The sequence below is a fragment of the Chiloscyllium plagiosum genome, chromosome 6, assembly GCF_004010195.1.
Source record: "Chiloscyllium plagiosum isolate BGI_BamShark_2017 chromosome 6, ASM401019v2, whole genome shotgun sequence".
Lineage (NCBI taxonomy): Eukaryota > Metazoa > Chordata > Chondrichthyes > Orectolobiformes > Hemiscylliidae > Chiloscyllium > Chiloscyllium plagiosum.
The window spans coordinates 76,329,487-76,355,502 of record NC_057715.1 but is presented as its reverse complement, the minus strand read 5'-3'; the positions used below and the strand labels follow the sequence as shown (position 1 = coordinate 76,355,502).

Here is a 26,016-nt window from a genome sequence, read left to right as displayed (position 1 = left end):
CATATACTGGTAAATCTCATCTGAACCCTCCCTTGCTTAATAATATCCTTCCTCTAACTGGGCCACCAGAACTGGACGCCGTATTCCTCACAAAGCCCCACCAATGTCTTGTGCAGTCTCAACATGACTTCTCAACTCCTATATTCAAAGGACTGAGCAATGAAGACAAGCGTGCTAAACGTCTTTTTAAACACCCTGTCTACATGTGATGCAAACTTAAAAAAATTATGTACTAGAACCTCTAGGTCCCTCTGTTCTACAATACTACCAAGGCCCTACCATTAATTGTACAAGTCCTGCCCCTGTTTGTTATAACAAAACGCAATACCTTGTATTGATTCAGATTGAACTCCATCTGCCATTTTTCAGCCCATTGGCCCATGCTTAGGTATGGTATGACTGTATGGCTTAGATCTGATCTATTGGTTGCGGAATTGTATAGTCTGTCTATCATTGCTGCTTATTACAGTAGACATGGAAGAAGTCCTGCTTAGTAGGTGCAAAAGGCTGACACCTGTGTATTATGAGGGCAGCAAGAGAGCGGTAATTCCTGAAAAGGACAGACCATAGTTTCTACATAATCTTCATGATCAACACTTAGGGATGAGTTTGATTAGGGAAGCTACCTTTAGTAGTCGGGGTTACATAGTACCCAGAAAACACAATGAAACAGTGTATGGTACGTCAAAATATATCACCATTGGTACATTTAAAACCACAGAAATGGTTATCTAGAATGTGACAGAGGTACACATTGAGTTCGCAGAATTTGAAGGTAATAGCTAATCATTGTGATAGATAGCCATTTGAAATGGTTGATTAGTTCCTGATGAAGTTAACAATTAACTAAACTCTACATATTTTGCATAGTTTGCTGTTTATGGAATCCTATAGGATTTTGTGTCTGGCAGCAGATTTCAGTTTTGTTTAGAAGAGTTTGCAAAAATCAGGACAATGAACAGAGTAAAACACATTGGAGTTCCACCATATCAATCTACTTTCAACAGAGCAGCAGAGTACAAAGTACAAATTATTAAGTGTGTTCTTGTTAAGGAAATGCTTGGTTCAAATTGGGAGAAACATCAGTTACCATTGTATCATAGATCGGTGAATTTTCTGCTTACTTTTCATAACACTCTTGTCACTAGGACTTGCAAAACGCTAGCTAAATTATTTTTGACAAGACAAACTCATATAAGGTTTTCATTGTTGAGACCAAATTTAGCAGTCATGAGAAGAGAACCGATTGAGTCAGAAAGTCAGTCATGACCGGCGTGCCGTGCAAGAAAGAAGTCTGGAATTAAGCCTGATGGTTAAAGGTGAAAGATCATCATCATAAATGATTGAAATGACAACTAAAAGGATTCGCAAAGGTATGTGGTCCTCATACATTTTGGTCGAGATGTTTGGGAGTAGAGAGTTAAGTTTGTACATATTGCCAATGTTTTACATTCACAGGTTCATACAGTATAAGCATGTTTGGAAGAATGAAATGAGTGTGGTAAAAATGAGATATTTTGGATATGAGTTAAATACCAATAGTTAGTCCAATACAATAAATGCCTGGAATCAGTTAGGATCCAAGTCCAAGTTATACTGACATATCTTAAGTCGATTCTATAATCCAATATTCATTGGGATGGTATTACCTTAATGCAACATGTGTAATATGACCATATGTAAAGTCGCCAAATTGATGGTGGCCTTCAATTTAACCAACGTTATCACTTTGTGTTAACAGCAGCCGTAAAGAAACTGAAGCTTTACATTAATGATAAAAGTGCGGATTTGAAAAATCAAAAAAAAATGCTGGTACAAATTATGAACACATGGTATTTCATTGCAATTCAAAATACATTACTTGCTCATTGTTTGAAACACTAAGTTGCCATAATGAGTCACCTACTTTGCTTAAAGCTCACCAGCAATATATACTCGAATGGTGCAAACAATACCTGACTGTCTTTTTCTGGATTGTTCTCCACCCACATTCTTGGGGTATGGATTTCAGCCAATAAAATCAGCAACTGGAAACCAGTTCCTAGACAGCTGTTCTGGTCCATTGAGACAACAGCCTTACAGTCTGTCCGCTGAAAAATAGACACATGTTGGGAAAAACTGATTTAGCATGTCGATTAATCTAAAAAAACTTTTCAGACACCTAGTAAAGAGCAGGAAAAACAATTACCTTTATTTTGATGCTGTGTGTTGGAGATGTAATTTCTTTTATTTCATATGGCATCTCAATGGATAAGTTAAGTGAGAATCCGCTTTGTATAAAATAAAAAATAATGTTTAGTAAACCTTTATTTTGTTATATTCACAATGATAAATTATGAGTAGCAATTTTATCAAAATGTGATAAATAAAATGTTACAGTCTGATAAATGAAAGTTATTCCATCTCATCACCTTTACAGATAAATCGATATGACAGCCATTCTTTTCCATTGAAAATTAATTTTAGATATAATGATGGAAAACTATAATTCAATTGACTTTGACCTTGTTTTTGCATCCACTTTGAAGAAGCAGGATTGACTCATAATAACTCTGAAAGTGATCAAATAAACTGGTTTTTAGTCTTTCATGTTAAACAGGAGCTAAGCACGATTGAGCCGTAGCACTTGAAGCAGCTCCTGATCCTCGGGCTATGCTCATTTCACCAACATTACTTATGGAGCCTTAAGGACTTTGCAACTAGATTCAAGCTTTGGCCACATGAATGCGGAAATTAAATAGGATCTCAGATTGTTATTTTGTGGCCTTATCAAGAAAGCAAATCTTCGAGGAGAAAGTGAGGACTGCAGATGCTGGAGATCAAAGTTGAAACTTTATTGCTGGAACAGCACAGCAGGTCAGGCAGCATCCAGGGAACAGGAGATTTGACGTTTCGGGCACAGGCCCTTCTTCCTGAAGAAGGGCCTGTGCCCGAAACGTCGAATCTCCTGTTCCCTGGATGCTGCCTGACCTGCTGTGCTGTTCCAGCAATAAAGTTTCAACTTATCAAGAAAGCATCCATATCCAAGCATCAAATTAAATTGAATCTGATTTTCACTTACGAAAATGGTGAGGCAGAGAAAGAACAACTGAGAGTAAAAGTCTGGTCTTCATTGTAACATTAATGTTCACTATCGTCAGGACAGGATAAGTAAACATGCGGAGTACTTTGCTCTCACATTATTTGACAGCTCTATATTCTGGCAGTACTACTCAAATGGACTAGATTTAGTGCTCTCCTGCCAGCGGTTTTCATGGAAAGAGCATGTAAAATCCAGCAGATTTCCTTCCCATCTGTGGCCTGGGACAGAAGTTTTGCCTTAAACTAATTAATTTTGCTCTTAGCATCAAGATGTCACAAGGCAGCTGTCAATGTCATGGATGGAGTCCTCACTCACCTTTTAGCTGATGTGGAGAGGGGAATACAGGGACAAAATCTTTGCAAACTTTGGTTAGGTCACAGCTGGAAAACTGTGTGCAGTTCTGGTCACCACACTATAGGAAGGACATGATGATCACACTGGAGAGGTTGCAGTGGGAATTCACCAGGATGTTCCCTGGATTGAAGCAGTTTGATTATGAAGAGAGACTGGATGGGCTCAGGTTGTTTTCTTGCAAACAGAGGAAACAGGAGGGCGATCTGATTCAAGTCTATAAGATAGTGAGGGGCATGGATAGGATGGATAGGAAGCAGTTCTTCCCCTCTTAGCTGAAAGGTCAATAACAAGGAAACATAATTTTAAAGTGAAGGGCAGGAGCTTAGAAGGGATTTCAGGAAAAATGTTTTCACCAAAAGGGTGGTAAGAATATCGATAAAAGTTATTCCATCTCATCATCTTTATAGATAAATCAAAATGACAGCCATTCTGTGCTACTGAAAATTCATTTTAGATACAATGATAGAAAATTATAATTCAATTGGCCTTGCCCTTGTTTTTGCATCCACTTTGAAGAAACAGTATTGACTCATAAAAACTCTGAAAGTGATCAGCTAAACTGGATTTTAGTCTTTCATGTTGAACAGCTCAGCAAGATTGAGCCATAGCATTTAAAGAAGCTCCTGATCCTCGGACTGTGCTCTCATTTCACCAATTGTACTTAGGGAGCCTTAAAGACTTTGCATTGGATTCAAGCTTTGATTATATGAATGTGGAAATTAAATAACACCTCAGATTGCACTGCCTGGGAGGGTAGTAGAGTGGGAGACCTCACAGCCTTTAAAAGCGTGAATGAGTACTTGAAATGTCATAGTATTCAAGGCTATGGGCTAAGTGCTGGAAAGTGAGATTAGTATCGACAGGCGATGGGCTTTTTCTTGTTGTTGCACACTTGATGGGCTGAATGGCCTCTTTCTGTACTGTACTCTTTCTGATTTCATGTTAATGTCCCAGAACATCTAACTCAATGTTATCAGCAGCACTGAGATGGTATTAATGGGAACACACATGAAGCACCAAAGATAAACATACTCTTTATAACATCTTGATGTGCTAAATTCTCCATTGAAATTCAGAGCTTAGTTCAATATTGTTCAAATAGACATTAACATGAGGATCATTATTGATCTACCCAACTTTCAAACCTCTTGTTAGTACTCCAGGAATGAATAGCCTTTATCCTCTTTCCTAACAGGAATTGATCCAATTTCTTTCAAAGACCTGCACATCATTCTATTCCATGACCACACGATTGTAATTCTTTACTAGAGTAAGTATTTGGATGCTGTCAGAGGATGTGGACTGGAGAGAGTTTGCTGGAGGATTCACCTTCCTAATTAGTACATGATAGTGGTAGCATTAGAACGTACTGCCAGATGGGGTTGCAAAGCAAATTCACTACTCGTGAATCTGGTGAGCTGCCTCTGGGGCATTCACTGTAGCCATCAGGAATAAATATTTAAAAGTGACTGATCAAATTGTTATGAACCTATATCCTAATTTGGCACTTAGAGCATGCGCTGCAGTGGAATTAAACCATGTTTCAGATGCCAATCAATTTCTAGGCCAGATTTATCAATTTGTGAACATTTAACATTTTCATGGCTCCTACTAAGGTTACCAAAATCCTTGATAACAAACTTACCCTGCTGGTTCCAGTTTCTGCACATCAATGTTTTTCACAGACTCCTGAAAATAGTTTTCAAAGCTAGGTTAGTAATTAGCTCTATTAAAAAAAAATAAAATTATAAAATAATTTCTGCTCTTCATCCCTTTCAGTTTCATTCACACTGTGAACCATCGTCTGGATCAGAGGGTAGGCATTTATTCTGCTCCCTTACCTTCATCAGTGCCACTACCTAAGCAAGTCTGTCTGTTCTTCCTGGCAGCATAATTAATACAAAGGACTTACAGTGCAAGAAAGCACTGGCATGAAAGTGGAGCTTCCCATTCTGTATTGCCTAGGTGTTCCAATGCACATGTGCACTTAGAAACGTAGTTTACAATAAATGTTTCTATTTATAGGTCTGTGAATTGTTTCTGTGAAATATGACTGAAACTTTCGTCTTATGCAAGAAAAGGATTTCTAAGCTAGAACATATTAAAGAGTCAAGATTAAGGAATATGTTTTCAGTCTGAATTATTTTTTAATTTATTTTGCTAATACATGATTTCTATTCCATCCTCTTTCAGATAGCTTGCTTTTTTTAAAGATTAGATTAGATTAGATTCCCTACAGTATGGAAACAGGTTCTTCGGCCTAACAAGTCCACACCGACCCTCCAAACAGTAACCTATTATCCCTGTAGCTCTGAAAAATAATCAGATGTAAACCAGACCTCCCCAAAAGTTTTGTAGCCTGGACCCTAACTTTTATGTTTATTTAAAGGCAAGTGTCAGCTGCTGTGTTCTTGATGTGATTCAACTGGTCCACCACTAGACTTTAAGCAGAATAGAATAGAATAGAAGAATACAGCGCAGTACAGGCCCTTTGGCCCTCGATGTTGCGCCGATCCAAGCCCACCTAACCTATATTAACCCACTATCCTCCATATACCTATCCAATGCCCGCTTAAATGCCCATAAAGAGGGAGAGTCCACCACTGCTGCTGGCAGGGCATTCCATGAACTTACGACTCGCTGAGTGAAGAACCTACCCCGAACTTCAGTCCTATATCTACCCCCCCTTAATTTAAAGCTATGCCCCCTTGTAATACCCGACTCCATACGCGGGAAAAGGTTCACACTGTCAACCCTATCTAACCCCCTAATCATCTTGTACACCTCAATCAAGTCACCCCTAAACCTTCTTTTCTATAATGAAAACAGCCCCAAGTGTCTCAGTCTTTCCTCATACGATCTTCCTTCCATACCAGGCAACATCCTGGTAAACCTCCTCTGCACCCGTTCCAGTGCCTCCACATCCTTCCTATAGAATGGCGACCAAAACTGCACACAATATTCCAGATGCGGCCGCACCAGAGTCTTATACAACTGCAACATGACCCCAGGACTCCGGAACTCAATCCCTCTACCAATAAAAGCCAGTACGCCATATGCCTTCCTCACCGCACTATTTACCTGGGTGGCAACTTTCAGAAATCTGTGTACATGGACACCAAGATCCCTCTGCTCATCCACACTACCAAGTATCCGACCATTAGCCCAGTACCCCATCTCTTTGTTATTCTTCCCAAAGTGAATCACCTCACACTTAGCTACATTGAATTACATTTGCCACCTTTCTGCCCAGCTCTGCAGCCTCTCTATATCCTGCTGTAGCAGTAGCCTACCATGGGGAACCTTATCAAACGCCTTACTAAAATCCATATATACCACATCTACCGCTTTCCCCTCATCAACCTCCTTCGTCACCTTTTCAAAGAATTCAATAAGGTTTGTGAGGCACGACCTGCCCTTCACAAAACCATGCTGACTATCCTTGAACACATTATTCCTTTCCAGATGTGCATAAATCCTATCCCTTACAATTCTCTCTAAGACTTTGCCCACAACAGAAGTGAGACTCACCGGCCTATAGTTACTAGGGTTATCCCTACTCCCCTTTTTGAACCACACTTATTTCATACAATACAATTAAAATACAAAATAAAATTGGCCTTAACTCTATTGAAATGATTAACAAGACAGTGAATTTAATCTCTATTCATCAGATGTATAAGATTTCAGAATATGATTGCTGGAAAAAGGAGTGTAATTTTCCTCCCCCCAATAGTTCTGTGCTACAAAAGAACTGTCAGAATGGAAATACTGCTCCACATTTCTGAAGAGGTCCTGATCAGTCTCTTGATTCAGAAATGTGTAAGTTTTTTCATTAAAAAAGGACCATCATAATCTGCTATATGGCTCTGGTCAGACCACATGTAGAGTATTGTGTGCAGTTTTGGGCCATTTTTCTCAGGAAGGATATACTGACTTTGGAGTGTATTCAGAGGAGGTTCACAAGAGTGGTCTCAGGAATCAATAGCTTAACATATGGGGAACAGTTGAGGATTCTGGGTCTGTACGTAATGGAGATTAGAAGGATGAGGGAGGATCAAATTGGAACATATAGAATACGGAATGGTCTGGGCAGCGTAGATGTGGGGAAGATGATTCCATTGGGAGGAGAGACTAAGACCTGAGGGTACAGCCTTAGGGTAAAGGGAAGACCTTTTAGAATGGAGATAAAGAGAAGCTTCTTCAGACAGTGAGTGGTGACTCTATGGAATTCATTGCCACAGCAGACTGTGGAAGCCAGGTTTTGGAGTATATTTAAGACTGAGATAGATAGATTTTTGAGTATAAAGGGGACCAAGGGTTACGGGTAGAAAGTGAGAGAACGGAGTTGAGAAACTTATCAACCAGGATTGAATGGTGGATCAGACTTGATGGTCTGAATGGCCTAATTTCTGTTCCTATGTCTTCTGGTCTTCTTTGGATAAGGATGTGCTCTGGAGCATATCTTAAATCAATGGACAGAATTTAAACTAGTGAGAGAAAAAAGGCAATACAAAAACAAAATATGCACCACAAAACTGACAAGATAAAGAGCTAACGTTTGAGGTTGATGACCTTGTATTGAGCTTGGAAAAAATCAAAGATGTCATGGGTTTTAAACAGGTACAGAGACAAGAAAATGGAGAGTTAGGAGAAAAAAAGCAAAAAGGTCAATGACTCGGTGAAACAGGAGAAATTAAATGGTAAATGGGACAATAATGCGGTACAAAGGGGATGGTAATGGGAAAAGCAAAGGTTCAAAGGTTAAGTGTAAATAAACATTAGAGAATCATCACCAACAGCTGCATCTGAAAATAAGAATGGCGAAAAGGTTATGAGGTGAAGTTGTTGAACCCAGTCTTAAGTCCAGAAGACTGTAGAATAGATGATTAAAAGATGATGTTGCATTCCTCTAGCTTATGGTGAGTATATTTAACAGGTGTATTTCGTCCTTGTTTTTTAAGAGAAGTTTTGAGCCATAAGTGATGAGTTGTCTCTCCCAGGCCAGTAAAGTAAATAGCTTGTGAGGCCTTGGAGTTTTGTTTTTAAAGTTAGAACAATAGGAGCAGTATGAATGGATGGAGTCAGGCTCCTACAGAACCAGAATTTTAGTTTAGCTTTCAACAGTTGTTGGGGTTTTGAAGCTGCCATTCCCCTCTCTAGGCATTCTTTCCTCCTAGACTGGAGAAATATCACATGTGAAACAATCTATTTTACAGAATTTGCCTTTGGCAAGGGTGTGTTTATGGAATGTTACTATATTGCAATAGTTGCTGTTAGTAGTTAAATAATCTATTATTCTGTTAAGTTTTCCAATAGAGTTAAAGTTATACTAACTCTTCTTTCTTTGGTTTGTATTTTAACTGTAAGATAAGAATAAAGTATGTTTTGTTTAAGTCGAGTAGTGTAACCAATCGAATTGCATCTGGAACACAGCATCTTACACAACCTTTAAATAAGATAAAAGTTAGGGTCTTGACTGTCTCCTTAATATATCTGAAGGAGGTTTGGTCTGGTCGATAACATTAGTTTCAGTGTAACAGTTTAGGAAGTCAAACGCAGAAAATTCAACATTTGAAAACAAAAGGTGTTGCATTTATACAGTGTCTTTCAAAAACACTGCATGTTACAAAGTGCTTTATGGCCAATGAGGTATTTCTGAAGTATTGTATTCTAGGAAATGCAACAGCCAATTTACATGTACCATATTCCTACATACAGCAGCATGGTCAGATAGCCTGCTTTCTTAATGATGCTGATTGATGGATAGCTTTTGATCAGCATTCCAACGATAATTTTCTTGGCCTTCTTTGAAATACTGCTATAGAATCTTTTACATTCACCCAAGCATGCAGACATGGACTGAGATGAAAGCTGCAGCTAAAAGATGTCATCTCCAACAGTATAAAACTCTGTATAAATTGTTGTGCACAAACACAGGAGTGAGACTTGAATCTGGGAGTTTGTAGTGTAGAGGTGAGATAGTTACCAAGTAAGCCATTGCTGACATATTGGGAGTCAGTCAGAGAATTAATATATCAAGCACTAGAAGCTTAGAGAAATATTTGAAGACTGAATGGATGTGATCTGTACAGTGGACAATCAATCTGTACCTGTATTTGGTTCACTCAGGTAAAACAGATTATATTATGAGCAGCGAATAAAATATAATAAATGAGAAGTAGCACAATTAAAACACTTTCACCTGGAAGAATGATTGGGGCCTGGCATGACACAATCGGAGGCAAAAAGCAGGTGTTGCATCTCCTGCAGTTGGATAACAAAGGAAATAGGAGAGGTTTTGTGGCACAGTGGTAGTGTCCCTATTTTGCAGCTAGGAGGCTTGGGTTCAAATTGCATCTGCTCTAGACCTGTGTAATAACATCTCTGAACAGGTTGATTTTAAAAAAAACATTGGGAGTAGGTACTAAAGTTGATTAAGGAGTAGGATTAGAGATTCATGTATGAAGCGATCTCTTTGCAATGCTGAAAGTGTTGGGGAGGAGGGATAAGATGCATTTAGTGGTGTCTAGCAAGAATGAGAAACTTACAGAAGTGCAAGTAAAGGGATAGTACTGGATATGTTAATGGCATTAAATGGCAACAAATCCTTTGGAGGTGATGACCTATATTCTAAGATCTTAAACAAAATGGCTATAGACATAGTGGATGCAGTGGTTCAACATTCCAGATACTTTAGATTCTAGAATAGTTTCTAAGGGTTGGAAGATAGTAAACATAGCCTCCCCATTTAAGAAAGGAAGAATGGAAGTTGGTCCTTAGTAAGTTCAACAGTAAAGCAAAACTGGGTAAAATAAAACAAGTAGCATTATATGAATAGAAGTTATTAACGTTTCTCTACATAGGTTTTATATTGACTACACTGAATTACAACATATACAAAATAGGTTAACAGTAATAATTGTTGGTTTTCACTGGAAACTAAATAATAGATTTTTTAAATGGGAGAAAGAAGATGTCAATGCTTTGATTCAAACATTAGACTTCATCATTTGAGTGATAGAAGTGAAGTACTGTATACTCAGAAGCAGAAGTTAACATTGTTACAACTATAGGCCACAATCTGCAAAATTAGTTCTATACATCAGATCTGCCAAAATAAATAATTGAAAACTGAACCTGAGTTTTCTCTTGCAAAGCTTTGTTCCGTTGTTGAGATGTCAGACTTCCAGATAGTAGAAAGGAAATATATTCACGATCAACTGCAAGTTCAGTGATATAGGTGATTTTAATGATGACACTGGCATTTGGTGGTAGATTGCCAACACTAATTGTAAAGACATCCTGAAACATTAAGTACAAAAGGAGATTATGTCGACAGATCAAATAAAAATGGGAAAAGATCTCAACACATCAGGTGATCGAGAAAGTGAGCAAGATGTTAATGCATGCTGCAATATATTTAAATAAACTAGTGACAGTTTGAGGCTTTCAGTTTTCTCCAATGAATCACAGATAATTTTCTTCACTAATTAATTTTACTTCCCTGGTATACAACATTTTCTTAAGTAATAAAAATGCAGAGCACTATTTTAATGGAATTCATGGATTTGTGCTATATTGAGAGAGAACAACAGTACTTGTGTTGACAGCATAGAACAAATCATGCCAGATTCTAAGTTACAGGTTTTCATCATTAAATTACAAAGAAGCATATTGAAAATGGTTGTAATAATATTCAGAATTGGAAATTTCAGGATTACAAGCAATAGATCGTGAAACCTCAATTTTCTTATTGACAACAGAGATTATATTTTCCAGTTGACAATGAACAATTCTTGTTCCAAGGTAGAATGAGCATGGAGAGAACTGCAGGAGATGGATTTGGTTGAATCTGTTTATAGCTCTTAATATGACCTTCAAATTAACACCGAAGAGAACTTAAGATGTTTGTGAAAAAAGCATGAAATTCATTGTAAAATGAGATATTATGATTATATATAATAATTAACAATTTTTTTTAGATTCATTCCAGTATATGCACCAGCTTCACCAGGGCTCACTCTTATGTGCTCAAGCCTCACCACATTCAGTATCGCATGTTCACACTGACAATTGATTCTAAAATTAGATGACCTTTTCTGGCTCTGACCACTCTCTTTTCATGCCATTTTGTCTTGTAAAAACTGAAGGAGCAAGAAGTGATTAAAAAAACAAAGAGAGATGACAACCAATTGGTAGCCTTGCGTTGTGTGAGCAAATTAACTTGTCTACTTGATGTTGACTTGTCTTACCATGGCAGGTTTCGATAAGCTCTTAACCGGTTCTCTGAATTTTAAAATCTCAATAACTCTGGTAGCAATTTCTTGTCACACAACTTGTGAGATGTATTCTTTTTGCCAAAGAGAACAACTTCCCCTTGGTGGCAATTCTCTACAAGCAGTTTCAACTTTGCTTCAGAAATTGGGAGTGAGTTACGCCTTGCCACCTATTTCTCCCTGATGACTCCAATTTGAAATACCATGCTGTATATTCGATGAATCAGAGAGAGAGTCATTTAAATCTCTTCATGGCCTTTCCTTTCCAATCTCTGTAACCCTTCTCGGCACAACAATCCCATTCTCATCTGCAACCAAACCTTCACTCTTTTGATTCCAGCCTGATATGCACCATTCTTCTAATCAGACTATGCCTTCAGCATCTTGAGCCTATGCTTTGGAATTTCTTTCCTAAACCTCTCCCCAGGTCTTCCTGACACTCATTTCTTTGACTAAGCCTTTTATCACCTCCTCGATTATTGTTTGATATTGCTGAAAAAAGGCACTTTTTTGTTTAAGTATTTCACAATGTACTCATCAGGATATTCATAAGAAGTGCAATATAAAGGGGGAAATAGACTTGTATATTGTGCAAGAACACAGTACTAATTAGTTGGTAAATTGACTCTGGTTAACAGAAACATTATCATGGAAAATGCATCAGTTGGATGATGACCAACAGTTAATTGCCAAGTTTTGTTTAAACTTGACCCAGGCAGGTAGACTTACCCTGAGGAATGAACTAGAGAACAGCTGTCACCTATTTGGTTGAATTAAAGTATGCACAAAATGTATATATATTCTTCTGGCTGCAAAAAACCGAGCCATGTGTCATAATATATGTAGCTTCCAGTATGTGCATGTGTGTGTAACCTAACAAGCCCAACCGACAATATTCAATCGATTATCAGCATAGCTCTTAACACACACGGAATTATTTCAGAAATGCTGTCTAATTGCAGAATTAGATTTAATCATAAAATTTAATTTTGAGTTTTGCAAGACAAGTTGGTTAGCTAACAGTTTTTTTTAGATTCATTCACAGGATTTGGGTGTCACTGGCTAAGCCCATCCCTAATTGCTTAGAGGGCAGACAACAGCAAACCATATTGCTATAGGGCTGGAGTCACATGGAGGCCATGGTAAGAGTGGCAGATTACTTCCCAAAAGGACATTAGTGTATGAGGTGGGTTTTTTTCGACAATTGATAATAGTTTCATCAATTAGAATCTTAATTCTAGATTTCTGTTGAATTCAAATTCTACCATCTGCCATGGTAGGATCTAAATCTAGATCCCTAGAACATTACCTAAATCTCTGGATTAATAATCTAGTGATGATATCACTAGGCTATCATGTCCCCGTGAGTTAGTACCTTGTCTGTGATGAATAGCAGGAAGGGCTTGATGTTTGATTAGCAATTTGCTAATCTTTGGGACACAGCATCACACTGCACTGAAATTCATATACGACAATACTTGAGGTTTAGGAGATTAGCATCTGGATTTTGGGGATCTCTGTTTGTGGATGCGGGTACAGGTTTTGATCAGCAAAATTGTTTCTTTCTTCCTTTCAAAACTTCCCTCCAATATGACAGATGCTTTCGGACAATGGGACTGGAATAACAGCTCCAATCACTAGTTTCATCCCTTCCATTCTTGCTACCACCAATCAGATTCTGGCTGTTGGACAGCAGCAAAATAGGAGGGTAGATCCCTACCTAGATCTATGGATTAATAGTCTGCGATAATACCATTAGACCATTGCCTTCCCTCAGTTACTTCATCAATGACGTAAAAGTTTAGAAGTGAACACTTTTATGGATAATTATACTATGTTGTACCGTTTGCAATTCCTCATTTATTCAAGTTTGTATCTATATACAAGAAGGCATTGACAACATTCAGGCTTGAATTAGCAACAGCTAAGTAGTTTGCACATATTCAAGTGCCAGATAATGACTAGCTCCAAAAAGACAGAATCCAACTCCACTCCACTGACATTCAATAATATTATCACTGCTGGATTCTTTGGCATTAGCACCAATATCCTGTTGTCTATAAACTTAACTAAAAGCTGTGACTACAAGAACAGGTAAAAACCTGGGAATTCTGTTGAGAAGCATTCACCTTATAACTCCCCAGAGCCTATCAACCATCAAAACTGCACAAATCAGGAGCATGATAGATACTCTCTGGTTGCCTGGATGAGTGCACCTCCAACGTTATTCAAGAGGCTCACCAATGGCACCACTGTATACCCGATATGCTATTACGACTTACCAAGGCTCCTTCAAACTGACCCTTACAAAACCATGACCTCCACACCGAGAAGGACAAAAGCAGCAGATGCATGGGAACACCATCATCTCCTCGTTCCCCTGCAAGTCATACACTTTGCTGACTTGGAACTAGGTGCCATTTCTTCACCGTCGCTGGAAAATGCTGGAATTAACTTCCTAACAGAACTGTGGGGTGTATCTAAACAAAAAGGACTGCAGAGATTAAAAATTGCTGGTCTTACCAGTGCCATACATCTGTTAACACCTGATTAATCATATTTATTCAAGAGGAACACATGCTGACTATGTGCACATATAAAAAGGGAGAGGCTCTTGTGACACAGTGGCAGTGTCTCTACCTCTCAACTGGGAGGCCAAGTTCAAGTTCCATCCATTCCAGTGTTATGTAATAAGATTGTCAAATAGTTTGATTAGAAAATAAAGCACATAAATAGGGAGCAGCTATGACACTGCACGCAGAATGAAAGGGGTAAACTTGAGGAAGTCAAGAAACTTTGCAAAACTCTGTACAAGTCATATGCTTCTTGTTTCAAACTCACCAACTGGTTTCAATACAACTAACATTGGTAGCACAGGATGATTGCATAAAGATGGAGATTGGAATATAGAAGATTTAAATTGGAATCAGTTTAGTTAAGAATGGCTAAAACCAAGTGTATGATTTCTTACTCATGTTCAGTAAAGCTGAATCTTATGATCAAAGGAAAATGAATAGAAATGCAGAACATGAATTACATTCTTACCAGTCAAAAACAAGTAACGGCCTAGCACTGTCAATTCTTATTTAAAACAGAGAATGTGCAGAATAATTTCGGAGTGCGGGATTGTCAATTAAACCTTGAGAAAAATCTGGTTAATAAATTGACATTATAGATAAAACTTATAATAATCAATTATGTGGTAGGAAGCATGGGCAGATTTTGATAAATTTAGAAAATAACAGTTAATCCTTAGAAGCAGTTTTTAGTAGACTATACTCAAGATTGCAAAAATTCTACATGGGGAATCTGAATTCAGCACACATCCTTAAAGTGTTGAATTGTGTTAAGGTTGTCCATCCTTATGGATGGACTTCAAGTGTTAAATTGAGTTAGACTTTTAGATGTAGAAGCCTTAAAAGATTCTGGGAAAACATTCATTTTCTGCAGTTGTCATAGCTCAAATGGGGCATTCAGCAGTATCACAAGAGAAGAAAGATTTAATGGTAGTGATATCTCAAGAACATCAATCCATGAGGGACAAGCATCAACATGAATGAACGGTTATAACCAAAAGGAGTAATTTGTGATAGACAACAGAAGAATGAGCACCAGCAATCTCAACAGGTGACTAGGTGCAATCATAAATATCACTATGCAATGATTTGTTCTAAATGGAATAACAAAGTTTTTGAAATGAATCAAAACTGGGTTTAAACATAAAACAAAATTCCTCTTTAATACAAGATATGAGAGAGTGTTTCCCACAACAATAAATGGCACTATAATAATTTTGAGTGTATTTAGATTTGAAGTATGTAATTATGGAGAAAATAGATCATCTCTTTGTAACGGAGAAACAACATACCCTTGGCTATCAATAGGGGTGCTTACATAATTGTTGTCGATGTTTCATGTACTACTATTGACAGAAAAATATAATAGAACTACTAACTAAACTAAATTTTTACCGTCTGTACCGTCTATCAAATCAAATTAGAGATTACACTCCAAATGAAGTCACAAAATCATAAAAATTATAATAAATCTCTTTCACTTCTGTGACTATTACACTAAATTCAGCAACAGGTAAAATGATGGTTAAAACTTACAGCAGCAGCCTGATCCATTAGATAGGCCCCATGACCTTTTCTAATGGCCTGTCTGTACTCATGATGAGCTTGACTTTTCTCTTTCACCTACAGGTATAAAAATGTATATATTGGTTAGTATACCAGATCAAAACAGATTTTATTTTAAATAAGTGAACCAGTGCAGAAACTCAGAACACAAGGACTAGTTGAATCTGAAGATACACAAATTATATAGTAGAATATAAATCAAACAGATTAATTAGTGAGAAATCTTTAGAAAAAGCTTTATTCCAGACTTGAAACAATGAGAAGCTTTCCCTTAATTACCTGGCCAATTATGTGCTTTTTATTAATGAAAGCCTCAAATCCACAGACAGCTGCTGTATCATCCAAAGGAAATACATACTTAGCTTCTATAGAAAAGATATTGGTGTTCACGTAGGATTGGAAAACCACAATCTAAAAGACAAAATAAGACATTTAGTAATGAACTTAAAAAAGATTTTTATATTAAGTGAAGATGGGAATAACTACTTCCAATACCACATAAAGCTGAGTTCCATCCTTTCCCCTTCCAAAACAGACACAAGAAATACAACTCTGATAAAGGGAAGGGGATGTATGTGTATTTTCATTTTGCTCTTCTATTGCTGTAAAAATGTTGTAAATCTACTTTTACAAGTCTGTATGCCTTGAACACATGGGAAATATCCTCCCCACTGTAGTTGTGAAGCAAGTTGCTGTAACCAATCACATTAAGTTTCCTGTGTCAAAGTTTTAGCACTCTGATAAATCACTGTTGGTACCTCTGCAACAAGATCCATTAACTTTGCCTCTACATGGATTTCCTGCAGGGGAATCACATTGCCAGCACTGTCCTGAAGACCAGGTGTAATGTTTTTCGAAGGATCCTGAGCGGTTTCTAAATCATCTGCAAGTTAAAAAAAAGTCAAATTATTACAACCTTTTACATGTCTCAAGGTTTTCATTGCAAGAAAAATAAGAGAGCATTGCTGTTGGCTTTGTGGGCATATGTAATGAAGTCCCAGATTGGATCTCCATTCTACATTTTATGCATTTAGGTCATGGGGTAGCAATGGCTCAGTGGTTGGCACTGCTGCCTCATAGTACCAGGGACCCGGGTTCCTTTGGGCAACCGTGCGGACTTTGCACATTCTCCATGTGTCTGTGTGGGCTTCCTCTAGGTGCTCCCACAGTTCAAAGATGTGAAGGTTAGGTGGATTGGCTGTGCTAAATTGCCCATAGTGTCGAGAGATATAGGAATGCAGAGTTATGGGGTGGGTTTGCTCTTTGGTGTGAGGCAAATGGCCTGTTTCCACACTATAGGGATTCTACATACTAAGAACTATTCTGAAGATAAGTGTGAACAGTTTTACGTCAGTTTCCCTGCAAACAGGATGGCCAGGAAATAAAATATTGAAAATGTGAAAGCAGATCAGTTGTGTTATCTAGAGAATAGTGTGTAGCACAAAAATATCTAAAACTGGGAGAGAGAGAAAAAAGCAAAAATCATCACGTTTCTTAAGAACAAGTAAAATGATGTCAAAATTATTACATTTAAATTTAGGCTAAATAAAGGGGACATCTATGGCTTATTTTTTAATACTTAAACAAAAGTTTAGGTCATTTTATTGAGAAGAAGGTGCAAAGTATTTACCCTTGTCAATCCTTGAGGTCACAATGAGTAGACTTTGGGTTTTCCAAAGTTACAGAAAGGTCTTATAGGTACATAGTTGTGCTGTAAACTGTCTATTTAACGGTTCATTTGAAATTGAAAGGGAATTGGGGCCCAGAGTAATTCATAAGAATCAGTAGGGGTTATGCTGAACTAGGACAATGGTTGGCTGGAATAATGTGTAAGATTCTGGGTGCCACACTTTTGGAAGTAGATGAATGAATTGGAGAAGGTGCAGAAGATGTTTACAAGAATGCTTTCAGGGATGAGGACAGACTGAAGAAATTGGGACAGTACTCCTTGGAAAAGAGTAGGCTAAGAGGAGATTTGATAGACTTTTTCAAGATTACGAGGGAAGAAAGAGGGTATATAGCAGGAAACTGTACTTGCTGGTAAAAGGAATGGTTCAAGTGAAATATGACTTTATGGTCTTTAGTTCTTCAGAAGATCCAAATTAATCAAACTGACTTGTCAATACTTTTCTTTGCCTCTCTAGAAATGGATCTGTAGCAGAGTTCTCTCAAATTAATATACTCTCTTGATTATTATGGTCATAAGACATTTTAGGATGTGATTTGAAAGTGCAAACATAATATCACACTAACATACTTATCCTGTAAAATTCATTGCCATTAAATTGGACATTTAAGTGTATATTCAATGTTGAAAAATGTGCAAATGGGATACTAATTTAACACTAATTAGTTTTGCAATGTCTTATTCATTTCAAATGATGAACAAAAGGGCACACTTAAAGTAATTCTGACCTATATCAATGTCTGCAGATGTCAATGTTGAAGGACTGGTTTCTTCAGGATTTACGTTAATCAGAGGATGGAAAGGTTCCAGTTGGTCTTCGCCAATGCAGAACTGGACAACATACCTCATTCTCACTTGCGAAGTGCTATAAACAACAAACTCATCATCCTGGAAGCAAAAATTAAAAAGAAAACTAATGATTCACAGTAGGAAAATGACAGCAAACAAACCCGAATACATTTCAAAACAAAATAAGTAACCCAACCAAAGGAAAACATTTATATTTAATTAAGTTGCTTATTTGACAAATATCTTGAAACAATCATTTTATAAACACATTCAGAAGTAACTTAGCTTTATTATTGCCATTGCCTGAAAATATGCTTTATATGAACCCTGACCTTGAAATATTCATCTATTCATAGGGGACCAAAGTCCAATTTACACCGTGGTGAGTTTGGCAGTTGTGCCAGATGAAGAAGTCTGGAATCCTAAGGGGGCAAACATTGTCTGGTGGGTGTATTTAAAATTTCAAAGCGATGGGAATTGTCAGGAGAGAAGGGATGCATACAAGTAGTGTGGCAGAAAGGAGACTCTGGTGAAGTGACACCAAGGCTTCTTTGACAGCACCAAGTTTCACTCCAAGCCATACATCATCCTAACCGAGAAGTGTATAGTCATGTCTTCATTGTTGCTGGGTTAAAATCCTGAAACTAGGAGAAAGTGAGGAGTGCAGATGCTGGAGTACCAGAGTTGAAAAATGTCGTGCTGGAAAAACACAGCAGGCCAGGCAGCATCCGAGGAGAAGGAGAATCGATGTTTCGGGCATAAGCCTTTCTTCAGGAATCAGAATTCCTGAAGAAGGGCTTATGCCTGAAATGTCGATTTTCCTGCTCCTCGGATGCTGCCTGGCCTGCTGTGTTTTTCCAGCACAACATTTTTCAACTAAAATCCTGAAACTCCTGGCTGAACAGCAGACAGTGGCTCTAAAGCCCACAACGGCAAAGTTTCAAGAAAGCAGCTCACCACCATCTACTCAAGGATAATGGGATGAGCAATGATGGCCTAGTCAGTGACACCCACATAGACAAATTATAAAGTGGCACTAGGGTAGCAGAATGCACTGAAAAGTTGAATTAAAATACATCAATTTATTACAGTGTATCGGAAAGCAAATTCAGTGGCTAGAAGTTGAGTGGGATGCGGACTAAGCAATCAAGAGATAGGTGTCTTGGATGGGATGAACCTGGAGTACCTAACAGTGGGGGCTTTGAGAGTCTGGAGAAAGCAGGTGAGCCCATTGTGTGGAAGATCTTCCCCTTTGTGACCAAAAAGTCTATGAGACCCTAAACTGAGATGAAGTTTAATGGTGAAATTTTGAAATTTTATAAATGTTAATCATTTTTTAAAACTTGACGATCATGATACTGAAGATAAAATTACTTCACAGAATATGTGTCAAGTAGAAGACTTTATTTAAATAATTATAAAACATGCTTAATGCAATAATTCTGCATTTTCTCAGCATCAAGAAACAAAAGAATTTTTATAAAAAACTAAAGGTCTTACATACACCTTGCTGAAAATAGGATAAATAATTTAAATAAATACCCAAAATAATAAATAACAAAGATTTTACTAAGTCCACTAATGGTCAGAAGCAAAGGTATTGAATATTCACAGTTGTTACTGTATTTTGTATGTAAAGAAGGATAACAATCATGTCTATAAAGATGTAGGGGGACAAATATTTTAAATACTATTAAAAATGCTTTTATAAAAATTTGCTCATAGGATGTGGGTATTGCTAGCTTAGCCAGCATTTATTGCCAGTCCCTAACTCCCCAGGAGAAAGTAATGGTGAGCTGCCTTAAACTGCTCCAGCGGTTTAAACTGGCGGGGGTGGAGGGTTAGGGAAGGTGTTAGGAAAGGAATTCCAGGATTCTGACTCAGTGACAGTGCAGAAATGGTGAAACAGTTCCAAGTTGGAATGGTGTGTGGTTTGGTTGGCAACTTGCAGATGGTGGCACTCCCTGCTTCTGCTGCCCATGTCCTTTAGGTGATAGAGGTCACAAGTTTGGAAGTTAAAAATCACACAACACCAGGTTATAGTCCAACAGGTTTAACTGGAAGCACACTAGCTTTCGGAGCGACGCTCCTTCATCACCTGATGAAGGAGCGTCACTCCGAAAGCTAGTGTGCTTCCAATTAAACCTGTTAGACTATAACCTGGTGTTGTGTGATTTTTAACTTTGTACACCCCAGTCCAACACCGGCATCTTCAAATCATGACAAGTTTGGAAAGTACTGTCAGACCGGCCTTGATGAAGATATTCAGTGCATCTTGTGGATGGTATATACTGCTGCCACATGCTTTAGTGGCTGAAGTTAGTGAATGTTGCAAGTGGTGGATGAGATGCCAATCAAATGGATTTCTTTCTCCTGGATGGTTTCAAGCTTCTTGAATGTCATTTAAGCTGCATTCATCCAGGCAAATTGACAGTATTTCTCACACTCCTGATTTGTGTGTTATACACGCTGTACAGCTTTGGAAGGTCAGGCAGCAAGCTGCTCAACACAGAATTTCTAGTCTCTGACCTGCTCTTGGGCTAGTACATTTATAAGTATTAACATTAAAACATAATCTTGGTGTTATCCTATTTATCCAAGTCTAGACAGCACAGAGAAGAAAACATTTACAAAACCAGCACAAAATAAATTGTGTTTGCAATTAATGACATTGGTTGACATACCTCAAACTCTGAGTAAATGCTTTCAGTTTTACGTATTCCATGTACACTTGCATATTCTGCTGGTGGAGCAGATAAGGTGAAGTCCTTCTTATAGTACTCTTTACATTTACCAAGTGAAACATCACAGATCACCAAAAGACGGCTCCCATCAGTTCTACTGGGCTTTGAGTATTTAATGCTTGTGCTGCAATTTAAAAGCAGGCCTTTATTGCATTACACATCACAATATATTAAAATAAGGACATAAATTATTCAAGGACACTATTCCTTTCATGGTTTCTGGAGAAGAGTAGCAAAAATAAAAATCGTGAACTAATATAAATCTTTGACAGCAGCATTAAAAATTTTGTCAAGATTAATTATCCTTTAAGAACAATGCAGAGCAAATAATACTGACCTGATTGAGTTGCTGAAGTAAATTCCGCTTCCAAGATTGCCGACATCAGTTCGCTCTACCCCATGATTTTCCACTACCATCTTTGGCAATAATAACCCTCTGTGAAATTAGTGCGACAGTACATCACTACGGTTTAAATTGCTGCTAGATAGAGCTTGTAGAATGCTACTCATCAGTGAGATTGCTACATATATTATCATGGATTAATTTCCTAATATTTGCTTTACTAACTCGTCTATCAACATATTGTTGTAAAAATAGAACTCTTTATTGGCAATACAGTAATCTGAATAATGTTAAAGTGTAAACTGTCTTCATAAAGGATTATTCACAAACCCACTGATTAGACAGGATAGTGGTCCTAGGGGAGTACATATGATTAAAAAGTAACAAAAGTATATGAGCCACATCACCAACTGCTATTGTCTAGAAAAAAAATATGAATTAAGCTATTAATGGTGATAATAAGTAACAGTTAGACCAGTTACCTAATCTAAGAAGACACGAGAAAATGGATATTTTTGCAAGATATTGGACAGAATCAGCAAGTGCTTATGTAAATTGAACTCAATATGTACAAACTTGCTGGCCATGCAAAAATTCAAGAGTTCAAGCTAGCATGGGCAAAATTGACTTATTGGTTCAAATGATCAGCACTTTGGAGGATTGAGAATGATCAGAAACAAAAGTAGAGGATAAGGACTTTGAACTTTTACAGATGTATGCTGGAACCTATGAACTACCCAACTAAAGATGTGCACACTATTCTGTCCAATGACTGGATGGATGATAGCCACTCAAGTCCTGTAAACAGCTTCCTTGAAATAATGTGATGTATTGATCTCTAAGTGTGTCCTAACACAAGATTTACTTCAACATAATAGGTATAAAATCTTAATCTTTAAAAATTGTACATCTATGACAAGTATACATATATAATATAAAAAGCTATGTGTGCCAAAATTAGATATTTGGGCAGCAGTGATGCAGCATCCCTTTATTACATCACTGAATTAGAATTTTACTTGGACTTCTAATTGACTATTTTAATTACTGATTCCAATGGGTTATTACTTCAAAATAGTTAGCAGCGTTTTTTGAATGTACTTGTTTCTAAATTAGAAGAAATGAATTATAGAATTGGATAACACAAGTATGAAACATCAACCTTTGAAATGTATTTATTCCATTCTAGGTCATGTGTCAGCTGAGAAGCCCTTTGACTTTGCATCTCTATTTCAAGAAGAACTGACGTGCTTTTAGTTCCGAGTTCTCTCCTGCACTGGGGTTGAGAACGCACTAATATGTAGGAGACAAAGATGTGAACCAACTTCCACTTACCTTTGCCAGTGTACATGGGAATTAATATGTAAAAGGTAGATAAGGTTGTCATAGTCCCTGTGGACCCTAGGGCTGCTCACTCATTAAAGAGAGGTAATTTAACTGGAGGGTCACCATGCCTAAGGCGAAAGAAAATCATGTCACAAGGAATTAAGGGCTACGGGGAGAATGCGGGTAAGTGGAGTCGAAATGCCCATCAGCCATGATTGAATGGCGGAGTGGACTCGGTGGGCCGAATGGCCTTACTTCACTCCTATGTCTTATGGTCTTATGGAGAAGGAGAAGGAGGGACATTCATGGTAATCTTAGCTGGTAAGGGAAAAGAACCTGCTTTATTGATGTCACTCTGCATTACATACCAGCCATTCAGCAAACTGAGCTAACTAATCCTCAGAATTAATATGTACATCAGCAAGGACAGGAAAAATAGCAACAGGATTTCAATTGGGAAAGTATATGAGCAGCAGAAGCTTGGATGAGGTGAGGTTTACAGAACATACAGGATGGCAAACCAGTCAGACATATGTTGAAATACTCATCTGGAAGTAATAACATTCTGAATAAGAGTTTTAACCAGGAGATATACCAGGATGTTGCTTGCACTGGAAGTTTTAGTTACGAAGACAGACTGAATTGACTGGGGTTGTTTTTCTTGGAACAGAGGAGACTGAGGAGGGACATAATTGAGATGTACAAAATAATGGAGCGGCAGATAGGGTAGACAGGAAAAGTTTTTCCCCCTTACTGAGCGTTCAATGACCAGGAGAGATAGATTTAAGCTAAGGGGCAGGAGGTTGAGAGGAAATGTGAGGAAAAATGTTTTCGCCCAGAGGGTAGTGTGAATCTGAAACTTATTGCTGGTAAGGGTGGTAGAGGCAGAAACCCTTAATACATTTAAGAAGTATTTAGATGTGTAGTTGTGATGCCAGGACATGCAAGGCCATACACCAAGTAATGGAAAATGGGAGTAGAATAATTAGATGCTTGTTTTTAACAGGGACAGACTCGATGGGCTGAAGGGCCTTTCCCTGTACTGTAGAACTCTATGACTCTTAAGGCAAGGATGGATGTAAATAATGCACTGGACATGAAAGTAGGCTGTCTTTTTGATGGAAAGATTTGGAGTTAGCCGCACAAATTGAGGCAGAATGGGAAATCATTAAATTTTACATCAAAATGCTTTAAAGTAAATGTAAATGGTTAAATTAATATTTCCAAGTTGAAAAGAAATACAAATCCTTCAAAAACATTTGTATCTTTTTGATTTCTTATTCCATTTTCCTCCGAGGAGGTCATAGGAATCACTCAAATGCAAGTCAAATCTGGTTGAATTTGTGAAGGCAGAAGGCAATTATTAACTGTAGAACTTCCATGTGAGGTTGGTCACTAGTGGAGAACTTCAGGGATTGCTATTAAAGCCACTGTTTTCATCACCTTCATTAAATAATTTGAAGAAAGGTGTTCAGTGAAGTTTCTACAAGTTTATAGGTCATAGATAGGTCAGAATGCAAAGATCTTAGAAGAAAAGTTAATTGCTGATGGAATAAGATGCAATGGGGGAAACAATCTGTTTCTTGTAATATCTTTTAGAAACATTCCATGTGATGGACTCAGCAAGCAACACCCAAACAGCTGTATATTTTACAGTTGTATCATCAAGGTTGTGGAGTCAAGGATGTCAGCACATATTCATGAGAGATGCATGGCCATTGCAGAAAACTTTGGGGTAGTGGTAGTAATACTGGAGAAACTAAATAGATTATCAGTGGATAATTCCACTGGGTGCATTGATTTAAATTGTCCAGATTTCCCTAGATTCTAGAACAAGGATTGGCAATTAGAATTGGAAACATGCTATTCAAAAAAGGAGGGAGAGAAAAAACATGAAACAACAGGTTTGCATGAAATCAATAGTCAAGACAATGTTAGAAACTATTAATAGCCTCACGATGACAGATCATTTGTACAGTCAAAATATGAAATGGAAATTGTGTGCAAGAAGTCTGGGTTTCAGGTTAATAAAGGGGGAAAATCAGCAGATGGATACTCAAATTCCCTTCCCAACACCACTAAAGGTGGACCTAACATCCTCTGCCCTCTACTCAAACACGGATTGCAGCAATTTAAGAAGGGAGCTCAAATCAACTTCTTAAGGACAATGTGGGAGAGACATTAAATGTCAGCAAGGCCCACATCCCACGAACATTTAAAAATGGAGTTATTACATCAAACATATTGGACTGGGAAGACATTTTAGCATGGAATAAGGACTGTAAATGGTCCAAAAATAGAGTAAGAATCAGTTTACCATTTTACAGAAGATTAAGTTTGCTCGCTGAGCTGGTAGATTTGTTCTCAGACATTGCAGCACCATGCTAGATAATGTCATCACTGAGCCTCCGATGAAGAGCTGATGTTCTGTCCCGCTTGCTATTTATGTGTCTTGGTATGTTGTGGTGGGTGACATCACTTTGGTTCTTTTTCTGAGAGTTTGGTAAATGGGGTCCAAATCGATATGTTTATTAATGGAGTTACGGTTTGAATGCGAGGCCTCTAGGAATTCCCGTGCGTGTCTTTGTTTAGCCTGTCCTAGGATGGATGTATTGTCCCAGTCAAACTGACATCCCTCTTCGTCTGTGTGTATGGATACTAGTGATAGTTGGTCATGTCTTTTCATGGCTAGCTGGCGCTCATACATGACCAACTATCACGAATAACCATACACACTGATGAGAGGGACACCAGTTCAACTGGGACAATACATCCATAATATAAGACCATAAGACATAGGAGTAGAAATGAGGCCATTCAGCCCTCACGTCTGTTCCACAATTCAATCGTGGCTGATAAGCTTCTCAACCCCATTCTCCCGCTTTCTCCCTGTAACCCTTGATTCCCCTTGATACTCAAGAACCTATTTATCTCAGTCTTCAATATAGTCAATTACCAGGCCACCACAGCCTTCTGTGGCAATGAATTCCATGGATTCACCTCTCTCTGGCTGAAGAAATTTCTCCTTATCTCCATTCTAAAAAGTCTTCCCTCTATTCAGAGGCCGTGCCTTTGGGTCCTAGTCTCGCCTACCAATGGAAACATCTTTTCAACTTCTACTTTGTCCAGGCCATTCAGTATTCTGTATGTTTCAATTAGATCCCCCCTCATCCTTCTAAACTCCATTGAGTATAGACAGGGTTATCAAACGTTCCTCATATGTTGAGCTTTTCATTCCTGGGACCATTCTCGTGAACCTCCTCTGAATAT

At 37.9% G+C, this 26,016-nt stretch overlaps 1 protein-coding gene across 7 annotated transcripts in view; it reads right to left on the bottom strand.

Moving 5' to 3' along the window:
• Positions 1-26,016, bottom strand: part of parp4 (poly (ADP-ribose) polymerase family, member 4) — a 140,713-nt gene that overhangs the window by 56,840 nt on the left and 57,857 nt on the right. For all 7 annotated transcript variants that reach the window (XR_006311927.1, XR_006311929.1, XR_006311928.1 and 4 more), the window contains 10 exons: positions 21,415-21,513; positions 21,018-21,201; positions 18,273-18,432; positions 16,616-16,740; positions 16,137-16,268; positions 15,828-15,914; positions 10,577-10,741; positions 5,082-5,125; positions 2,189-2,270; positions 1,956-2,090 (listed from right to left, as the gene is read on the bottom strand). Coding sequence is in view for 4 of the 7 variants with exons in the window: in XM_043691882.1 (XP_043547817.1) it covers positions 1,956-2,090; positions 2,189-2,270; positions 5,082-5,125; positions 10,577-10,741; positions 15,828-15,914; positions 16,137-16,268; positions 16,616-16,740; positions 18,273-18,432; positions 21,018-21,201; positions 21,415-21,513 (1,213 nt within the window). In the remaining 3 variants the exon portion in view is untranslated. The remainder of the gene's footprint in view (positions 1-1,955; positions 2,091-2,188; positions 2,271-5,081; positions 5,126-10,576; positions 10,742-15,827; positions 15,915-16,136; positions 16,269-16,615; positions 16,741-18,272; positions 18,433-21,017; positions 21,202-21,414; positions 21,514-26,016) is intronic.